General features: G+C 62.5%; 2 protein-coding genes and 1 long non-coding RNA gene across 5 annotated transcripts; all 3 read right to left on the bottom strand.

The window, feature by feature from the left end:
- Nucleotides 1-654: 654 nt before the first annotated feature.
- LOC143694319 (uncharacterized) lies at nt 655-4,820 on the bottom strand. Of its 2 annotated transcripts, none has more exons than XR_013182691.1 (3): nt 4,466-4,820; nt 2,046-2,156; nt 655-1,336 (listed from the first exon to the last, which is right to left on the bottom strand). It is a non-coding gene; the product is annotated as an uncharacterized LOC143694319 (long non-coding RNA). The 2 variants fall into 2 exon arrangements; XR_013182692.1 differs by lacking the exon at nt 4,466-4,820 and adding an exon at nt 4,188-4,295.
- Nucleotides 4,821-5,702: 882 nt separating this feature from the next.
- SELENOH (selenoprotein H) lies at nt 5,703-6,982 on the bottom strand. Its single transcript, XM_054634621.2, has 5 exons — nt 6,886-6,982; nt 6,354-6,568; nt 6,132-6,277; nt 5,947-6,060; nt 5,703-5,872 (listed from the first exon to the last, which is right to left on the bottom strand). Exons 2-4 carry the CDS (start codon nt 6,503-6,505, stop codon nt 5,960-5,962), a joined length of 399 nt encoding a protein of 132 aa, XP_054490596.1. The 5' UTR covers nt 6,506-6,568; nt 6,886-6,982; the 3' UTR covers nt 5,703-5,872; nt 5,947-5,959.
- A 102-nt stretch (nt 6,983-7,084) lies between these two features.
- TMX2 (thioredoxin related transmembrane protein 2) lies at nt 7,085-9,206 on the bottom strand. Of its 2 annotated transcripts, XM_054634620.2 has the most exons (8): nt 8,978-9,205; nt 8,592-8,652; nt 8,317-8,430; nt 8,122-8,198; nt 7,941-8,047; nt 7,788-7,853; nt 7,550-7,679; nt 7,085-7,452 (listed from the first exon to the last, which is right to left on the bottom strand). In XM_054634620.2, the coding sequence occupies exons 1-8, from the start codon at nt 9,164-9,166 to the stop codon at nt 7,315-7,317; spliced, it is 882 nt and encodes a 293-aa protein (XP_054490595.1). In that variant the 5' UTR covers nt 9,167-9,205; the 3' UTR covers nt 7,085-7,314. The 2 variants fall into 2 exon arrangements, with proteins under 2 accessions (XP_054490595.1, XP_054490594.2); XM_054634619.2 differs by having other exon boundaries at nt 7,550-7,853; nt 8,978-9,206.
- Between the last annotated feature and the right edge of the window lie 98 nt (nt 9,207-9,304).

The raw sequence follows: 9,304 nt of genomic DNA, 5'->3' as shown, positions 1-9,304 counted from the left end.
CCAGGGTGGATCTTGCCCAGGAGCAAAATTCTGTGGCAGGATGGGCTGCAATACGTCCCCGGAAGGTTACCCGGTCCCCTCTGACTCTAGGGAGCAAGGTGCTGGTGGACCCCAGCCACAGCTCACCCTCAATGGTGGAAGGGTTCCCCTTCCCTGGGAAGCAAGGAAGTAACGCCGGGCCAGCCCCATCGCGTGTTCCCGGCCACTCACCTGGGAGAGAAGTCCAGGTCCCCCGAAGGTTTTCTGCCTTGTCCCTGGTCAGGAACCGGGGAGAACCCTGCCTGCTCCTCACTGCCAAACTCTTAGTGAGATAATGATAGAGGAAAAGAGCTGGGGACGGTTTTGGGTGGGACAGGTGATTCCTGGGGTAAATATGCACTGGGAGGCAGGGAGGATGTGCTAACAGCCTGAGGATGGAGGTGTGAAGGAGGTGATCCCGAGCTCAGTGGGGATTGGTAAAGGTGGTGCAGAAAAGTGTAATGAGGTGAAATGGGATTTGATGCATACAAAGGGCACATCTAGGGAGATGATCTGGGCGTGGGTCCCCCAAACCCTCCCTGCTGTTTGGTTTGTAAAATAGACCATCCAGCCAGCTGGCAGCAGAGGGAGAGCTGCTCCACATCTCCCAGGGAGGAGAGGGTCTCTCCATTCCATAGCAGGCGAGTGAGACCTTGCCTCTGCATCCCTTCATCCTCGTTGTCACCCAAAACGAGCAAGCTGAGCCCCCTCTCAGTCTTGTGTCTCAAGTGAGAACACCTCCCAGATTAGAAATAATCTCCATCTGCCCTCCCTTCCTCTTGGCCCACACAAAGAGGAACGTGGGTCCATCCCCTGAGTTGCAGGGACAAGGAGGGAGAAGAGGTGCTCTCAAAATTCCTTCTGGAAGGAAGAGTCCTCGCACACCTGACACCTCCCAAGGGACAGCTCTCCCTAAGGGAAAAAGCATCAGAAACACCTTGCTCCTCCATCCCAGCACCAATGACACATCCTTCAAGGCCTCTGCCTGGGCAGCTGGGGCAGCAGGGTCTCAGAGGTTCATGCATGGTCCCAGCACAGTGACACCTTCCCTCTGCCCTCTTCAAAGACTAAAGGTGCTCCAACAAACACAGCTCTGACACTGGGGGAGTGCCTCCTGTCCCCAGGATGGAGCTGCACAGGGTTTATCCAGGCACTGGCCCTGCCCCAGCCCTGCCCTGACAGCTGGAACACCCGGCAGCGCATGCTTACTTTGGAAGGCAGGCTGGACCCTGATCCTGCAGCTTCAGCTCACTCTGCAGCAGATCACACTCTTGTTTCACTATAACTCCTGGGGCAGAGCAGCCTGTCCCACTGCGTTCTGGGAAGAAGAGAGATGTGTTCTTAGCATGGGAAAGTTTCCCCTCTTTTACAGTAATTGCTTGTAATAACATCTTGCACATCCCCCTTCATCCTACAGCTGATGCCTTTCCCAGATGAGACGCCCAGAAGTGCAGCTGCCACCGGAACAGAGCAAGACAATTTGTTTACAAGGCAGGCCCGTGCTCCCGGCGGCCGAGGGCAGCATGAAGGGGAGGCTGCCGTCTCCAGGTCCACACAGGCAGCTCAGGGGGATGGCCTGCATTGTTCCAGGTCAGGATAACAAGGCCCTTCCGCCACCCCTTTCCTGTGGGAATCCCAACAGGTCGTTGTCCCTCCCCGCAGGAGGGGAAGTGCGGCACCAGGGGGGTGAAGCGACTCACGAAGGGGGAGAAGGAGGGAAGCAGGGCCTGAAGGAGCTTTCCAGCTCCAACTGGAAGATGCCAGGCCACAAAGCAAGCCCAGAGCCCAACCTGACACCTTCCCAGTGCAGCTCCATGTGCTTGGTGTTGTCCCTGCTTCCCACCAGCCTCCCACTGTGTTGGGCTCTTCCATGCCCGCAGACCATCCTGCTTTCAGCCTGGCTGCATCCCGTTGTGCCGTTGGATTGTAAAATTCCTGGTACATCTTTTGCCCAAATGTACACGTGAGTGAAGTGTGCACAGAAATCTCCCTCCCTCCCAGCCCCAGAAGGATCTATTGCCACTTACCGTCTCTCCTTCCTCTTTCCCAGCCTCAGATCTTGCCTTCATCCATCCCTTTGCCGGTGTGCAGGGTCCAAGGTCCCTCTGGAGAGCAGGGACTCAGAGGCAGGTCCTGTCCTGCAACACAGGCAAAGTCAACATAGCTGAAAATGATCCTGGATATGAGACTTGAGATGGGAATTTCCCTTCTCTTACAGAAACTGGCTCAGAAACTGCTGATTTGAGGGCTTGGGAGACACTGGAAAGACGAGATTTGTCCTGTGAGGAGGCCTCTCCTCCTATCAATAGCAGAGGGAGCTTGAACAGCCAGCACAGTTTAGGCCTTGCCTTCCCCTCTGCAGTGAATCCCACCAGGAGATAAGCCTTGCTGAACATTCCCAGCCCTCTGAGTCACCCAGAGTTGTGCCCAGCCATGAGCCAATGGCCAAGGACACCAGCTGTGCTGCAGGTCTGCAGCCTCTGAGCACCTGAAGGTGGACAGAAGGATTCAGGGTCTGACACGTTTTGCAGCGAAAACTGCAATCCCATACTTTTTTCCAGGAAAATCTGGTAGCAGAAATGGAGTTTAGAGAGAGGGACCAACGGCTGCTGGTGATTTTTCCACTCTACGTTATTTGGCTTTGGATACTAGTAAAAATTACACTCATAAAAGGCCTCTTTTGTGTACCTACAAAGGGAGTGGTTGCTTGGTTGCCAGTTCGAGTATCAGTGAATTTTAAGGGCAGACAAGGCCACTGGTGAGGGGGGAGCAGTACTGCAGCTGTTGGGGTACAGTTGAGTGGGGGCTTTGCCTGACAGGGTTTAGTGCTGAAACATTAAAAACCCAGCACCCCAGCCCTGCTCGCTGGAATGTGGCTGCCCCCTGTCCCACTGTGGTCCCACTCACTGTCACAGGGCACTGCATGGCATCTGGATCCAGGCACTCCCAGTGAGGTCAGGCTTTCCAGGCGACAGCTCCGATCATTGTAATTCCAAAGGATTGCAAGGAGTGGGGGAGGAAACATCTCTATTTTCCTTCTATTTTTATGAGCATATGATAGCACTTTGATATGAAATTACTTGTTTTGCTGCATCCCTTGGTATTCTGGGCTGGGCTCCAAGCCACCCGGGGGCAGTGACAGACTGCCAGCGACCTCAAAGGCCGCTGGCCCAGGCCTGGCACCAGCCACTTTCTTCCTTGGTTTGTGTCCATTTTGCAAAAACAGAGAAGAAAAACCACCCTCACATGTCCAACCAGATGAAAATCCCTTTGCAAGACCACATTTGAAGACCTTGTAGATTTAAACTCTATAGATTTAGGCTCCTGTCCTTCTGCAGCTCCTGAAAACTTCCACCCACTTGGGTTGTTTGTAGGAACAGCCACTGTCTCCAGGCAATGGGGATGGATTATAATCTTTGTTCATGTATGTGGAGTGACTGACGCAGATGTTTGTACAATGGGTGCTTTATAAAGTGACAAAATACTTTCAAACTAAGTGGGCAGCATTGCCTGCTTGAAGGATGCCTTCCAAAGTACCATCAATCCTCCCCTTCAGGAGCCTGGGGCACAAAAACACCGTTCCTCACACGAGAGGGCATAGGGGAGCCTGAAAATCCAAATCAAGGTGCATCGCGGGGCTCTGAGCCCTTGAACCCAGAGCTGCTCCAGACAGCAGGTGCTACACAGCACCTTCCCCATTATCGACCTCGTGTTCTTCGATGCCACCACTGCAGTGACCACAAGCAGCCCTGGCCTGGCTGTCGTGTCCGTGGCCCGATGAGGATGAGGGAGGGATGAGGGGTACCCAGGCTGCCCTCAGCGCAGCCGCCATGACACGGCAAAACCCGAGCGGTGCCTCCAGCGCCTGGGCGGAGCAGGGGTAGCGCGGCTGCGGAAGGGCTGCGGGGAGGGGTCGGTCACAGCAGGCGGGTCTGCGCCGAGCAGCGCTCCCGGTGCCCTCCGGTGCCGCCCAGCGCGCTCCCCGCCACCGCCGCCACGCCGTTCCCGCCGCGCCGCCATTGGCTGCCGGGCTGCGGCTGCCTGCGGGCGGGACAATGGGTGGGCCGAGGGCGCCGCGCCACGTGAGGCCGCGGGCGCGAAGCGAGGGCGCGCAGGGCCCCGATCCCGATCACCGCCCCCCGCGTCCGCGCCACGAGCTCGGGACTCACTCTCGGGGCGATTCGGCGGCGGCCCGCGCCCCCCTCGGCAGGTACGCGGCGGGCCCGGGCCGGGCGGCGGGGCCGGGCTGGGGGCGCCTCAGGCTGCGGCGGCCTCACGGCGCCCGCTGTGGCGCCCCCTGGCGGACGCGTGGAGGTCGGGGCGGCGAGGCCGGGGCGGACACCGGGACAGCGCGGGGACAGCGCCGGCTGTCCCGCGGGGCTGCCGGGCCGGTCATGAACACACGGGGCTCTGCAGACATCGGCGCCACCACATCCCAGCCCCATACCGTTGTGACAGCCCGAAGAGGGCAGGCAGGCGCTGGTCCCCGCGTCCCCAGAACGACGCTGTGTGTCCCTGCAGGACGGCCATGGGTTCTCCCACAGCCACGCCGCAGCTGCTTTACCGCAGCACCCGCCTGCTGCGCACCGCCTTCCAGCACCTCCACCAGCAGCAGCAGCGAGCCGACGTCTTCTGCGATGTGGTCCTGCGGGCTGAAGGTGAGCAGGCAGCATCGCCGAGGGAGCTGCGGGCAAGGTCTCTGCAACCCCCCTAGGAAACACTGGCGTGAGCAGGAAAGGCTGCAGGGCAGTAACAGCCACTGTTGCTTTGCAGGCGAGGCAGTGGTGGCCCACTGCAGTGTTCTCTCCGTCTGCAGCCCCTTCTTTATGGAGCGACTGGGCCGGGAGCTGCCCCCCCAGGGTTGCAGGGTGGTGCTGGAGCTGGCGGGGCTGAAGATCGGGGTGCTGCGCAAGCTGGTGCGCTTCTTCTACACTGCCGAGCTGGAGGTCACGCAGGAGGAGGTGCACGAGGTGCTGGCGGCCGCCCGCCGCCTCCGTGTCACTGAGCTCGAGTCACTGCAGCTTTGGGGAGGACGCCTGGTGAGGCTGGGACCCCAGCGGCAGCTCGACCGCTCCTGCCTGCACTCAACTCAGGAAGTCTCCCCCGTGGTGGCACCTGACACAGCTGAGCCTGGCAGTGCCAGCTCTAGGGTGTCCCCCCAGAGGCAGCCACAGTCTGTGGGGCACTCACAGCCCAGCCCCATCGGGCGGATGAGGCTGCGGAAGGTGGAGCGCTGGGGGTGCTGGGAGGTGGTGCAGGAGGTGCAGCCCCCTCCTGTGCCTCCACCAGGGCTGGTGGGAGATGTGGGGGGGACAGAAGCACAGCCCCCCCAGGATGAGGATGCACGGGAGCAGGTGAGCGAGTGCTCCCCACCCCAGCAGCCCCCCAGTGCAAACGGGATGCAGCAGTGTGGGGACCCCCCTGTGTCCCCGCAGGGCTGCCAGCTGGCAGCACCCCCAGGGACCCCGGGAAGTGACAGCAAGGAGGAGGAGGAGGTGGATGTGGGGACAGGGGAGCTGTTCCTGCCCCCTGGCACAGTCTGCCTCTGGCCCAGTCCCTCATCTGAGTCGGAAGAGGAAGTAGATGTCCTCACCTAGGGGGGGCTGGCTCTGTCTCCCCCACCACCCACCAGTGCCTGCACCCCTTGGGCTGCATGTCCTTGGAATAAACGGTTGGAGCTGTGCTGTGGAGTACTGAACTTTATTGGAGATTGGGGGGACAACGGGGTGTGGAGGGAGCCAGGGGTCTGGCAGTGGCAGAGCTGCAGCATCAGGGACGGGACTGGGGCTGGCAGGTGCCCCCCACTTGGTCTCGCCTCTTCATGGATGCTCATGCCGCCTGCATCCTGGCTTGGCTGTGGAGAGAGGGAAGTCGGTCCCTTTTGGTCCCATCCCATCCCAATCCCATGCCATTCCCACCCCCGCTCACCTGGCCAATGTCTCTATGTAAAGTTGCTCTTCAGGGCTTCCACCACGGTCTCCGGCTGGGGAAACTTCAGCTTGCGGGGGGGCCCCTTCCCGATACCGCTCCACAGCTCCACGGCTGCAGAGATAAGGAAGATTATGGGATCAGTGCTGCTGGGGAGCCCCCGCCGTCCCCAGCCCAGCACTTACTGCTGCCGTCCTCCTTCACCAGGGACACCTCGAAGCTGTTCCTGCGCGGCGGCCGGGGGTTGATGTCCACGGGCAGCTGGGCCATGGCCCCGCGCAGGGCCGCGCTCACCGCCGCCGCGTTGCGCCCGAACACGCGTCAGCTCTTGCTGTGGGGACACGGCGGTCAGCGACCCGGGGGGCACCCCAGGGCCCCGCACCACCCTCGGCACCTCGGCTGCTCACCAGTGTTCGATGACCACACGGGGGCCGGTGTCCCCGGTGCTGCCCTCGTCTTGGGCCTGGGCCCGCGCCCGCTTCTGCGGGGCTCCCGCCGTCTCCGGTGCCTCGGCCGCCGCCGGCTGCTGGGCTCCGCGCTTCTTCCCGCGGGGAGCCATCCTGAGAGAGCCGAGGCGGTGGAGCCTACGCCGGAGCAGGAAGGGGACTCCAGGAACGCCGCTCTGGGGTGGGAAGAGATCTCAGGTACCCCGCTGTCAGGGGAGTGAAAACTGGGTCCCTGTGGGGACACTGCTGTGGGAGAGGGCCAGGAAGGGCCAGTCGCCATTGGGTGAAATGGGGGACCCGCCGGGATCCTGCTATGGAGGGCGGGAAGCGGTTCCGCAGGGATGGCGGCGCGGTGTGCGGCTGGGAAGAGTGGGGAAGTGGGGCCCCGGGGAAGGGGGGGGACGGACAGACGCGGGGCTCCGGGAAAGCGGGGCGGGGGGGGGGGGGGGGGGGGGGACAGACGCGGGTCTGGAGCGGCCGCGCCGCCTCCTACCTGCCGCTGGCCACGTGCCGGGAGCGCGCGCCGCCGGGGGAGGCGGGGCCGGAAGGGGCGGGGCCGAGAAGGGTCCCCAAGCCCCCCGCCCCCCACCCCGTGGGCTCCGGTTCCGCCCGCGCCGCCCCAGCCAATCAGAGCGCGCGGGCCTCACACCCGGCCCGGGACCGGGGACACGGACACAGACACAGGACACAGGCACGGCACGGACCGTTTATTGTCAGCGATGGATGAGAGCGAGCATTAACCGAGGCGGGGCCCCTCCTACCGCTCTGCCCGCACGGGGCTGGGGGGCACCGCTGCTTTCCCGGGGCTCAGCCGGGACAAGTCGCCACGGAGAGCGGCTCCGGGCAGGGCTGGGCAGGCCCGCGGGGCCGCTGCCACCAGGCTGATGGTGACATAGTGATGCGCGACAGTACAGGGCAGCTTCTACTTGTCCTTCTTGGTCTCCTGAGGCGCAGCCGCCGGCACGGCTGGAGGCTCCTCAGGCCCCTCCTCCCGCGGCTTCTGCTGCTTCTTGGCCTTCTGGTAGAGCTCGTTGAGGTTGAACTCCCGGATCACGTTCTCCTGTGGCCAAGAGGTAGCATCAGCACCCCTGGGATCTCCCCCTTCTTCCGAGGCACAGGCTGGGCAGGGGAGCAGAGGGCTGGAGGGTCCCACGCACCTCAGAGAAGGTCCAGGACACAGCCCGGCCCTTCTTGTCGATCTGCGGCCGCCGCATGATCTCTGTCCCACCCTGGAAGAGGATGAGGGTGGGCAGCTGCTTGGTGAGAGGCGAGGTGCTGACCTTGTACCTGTGTGAGGACAAGCCCACAGTGACCCTTGGGCAGCCTGAGGGGGCTGGAGAGTCACAGGGACCGCCCCAGAGTGAGCTCTGTTTGCCCATGCTGCATTCCCCACACCTGGTGCTGACATCCGTGTACCGGCCAACATCCACCTTCCCAAACTGGAGTCCTGAGCAGTTGTACCTGGGCAGGATGGGGACACATGGCTGTGAGGGACACAGGGGACCACAGGCCCCGTTACCCACCAAGATTCCAGTGGGTGCCACTCACTTGAGAGAGAGGTCAGCGAAGATGGGGGCAAAGGACTGGCACTCACTGGACCAGTTGGCAAAGAACTCAACAATCCACGTCACCCGCTTGTCCCTCTCCAGCTCCTCCTGCCACAGGGGCATGGGCTTAGGGCGGGGTGGGCAGAGCCCCCCAAAAGCCCCAGGGCTGGGGAAATACTCACATCAATGGTCTTGTCACTGAAGTACTTGATGTATTCAGGGCCCATGTAAAGGGGTGGCTTGCAGGTCATCAGGAACACTGGAATGACAGCAGTCATTCCTGTGCCCCTGGGTGCCAGGAGGGCCAGGGACAGAGCTCCTCCAGCCCAGAGCAGCAAGGGGAAGTCAGGACAAGGCAGGAAGACATGCAGGCTCACCTATGCAGAGCGTGAGGTAGAGCAGCCCCATGCGGATGTCGAGGCGGAAGAACAGGATGGCGTTGGCCACTTTGCTGAACATGAAGATGTTCCCAATGTGCTGCTCCACGGTGACTGTGATGTGGAAACAGGAATAAGGGATGGGGCCAGATGCCCCCAGAAGGCTGGGGGTAACTTTAGGGAGGGCTGAATCTGGTCCTCCAGACACCACCCCACTCAGCTCCTTGGAAGGGACCCCATAAGCACCCCCAGCCCCCCAAGTCCCCCTGACTCACTGGAGCGCCGGTTCTTCATCATGACAATGGCGCTGAGGAACATGAGGATCTCCACCTCCCTCTGGCACAGAGAAGGGATAGCATGAGCTGGAAGTGCCCAGGACACCTTGGAGCCATGCCTGGCCTGGCCCCCATCCCTCCCGGGGGAGAACAGCGAGCACAGGGGCTGCTCTGCCGCAATGGGATCGACCAGTGCCTGGCGGCTCTCAGCTGTAGGGGAACACCGCAGAGCAAGGCCAGGGGCTACCGGGCATCTCCTCCCTCAGCCAGGCCGGGGTGCTGTGAGACCAGGAGAGGAGCCAAGCCAGGGTCGGGGGTGCAGGGACAGGCCCGGGGACAGCCCAGGGATGCGGGGAGAGGCCCGGGGACAGGCCGCGCCGCCTCACCCAGTCAAAGTCACACGGGTTACCATCCTCCCGCTGCGAGGGCAGCCCACGGCAGAGCGGCGGGACCTTGCGCACGAGCAGGAAAGCGGCGGCGAGCAGCGCAGAGAGCGGGTAGTAGGGCTGGGCGAGCCATCGGCAGAGCCCGGGCAGCCCCCACAGCAGCGCCAGCAGCGGCGCCACCACCGCCATCTTCCCTGTGCCCCGCTCACTGCCGGGGGGGCGGGGCCTCGCCGGGCCGACCAATGGCGAGTGGTGAGGCGGCCGCTCCCGTGCGGCGCAGGCCAATGAGAGGAGAGAGAGAAGCGACCAGTCAGAAGGCTGGGACGA

This window comes from Agelaius phoeniceus, chromosome 6 (assembly GCF_051311805.1).
Source record: "Agelaius phoeniceus isolate bAgePho1 chromosome 6, bAgePho1.hap1, whole genome shotgun sequence".
Lineage (NCBI taxonomy): Eukaryota > Metazoa > Chordata > Aves > Passeriformes > Icteridae > Agelaius > Agelaius phoeniceus.
The sequence above is the reverse complement of the archived record's forward strand: the minus strand, read 5'-3'. Positions and strand labels throughout refer to the sequence as shown.

Coding starts and splice junctions, on each gene's coding strand:
- TMX2 (XM_054634619.2), bottom strand. CDS start 9,166: ATGGCGGTGGTGGCGCCGCTGCTGGCGCTGCTGTGGGGGCTGCCCGGG. Junction 8,199..8,316: donor CTACCTCACGCTCTGCATAG/GTGAGCCTGCAT, acceptor CTGTCATTCCAG/TGTTCCTGATGACCTGCAAG. Junction 8,048..8,121: donor TCAGTGACAAGACCATTGAT/GTGAGTATTTCC, acceptor CCCCTGTGGCAG/GAGGAGCTGGAGAGGGACAA.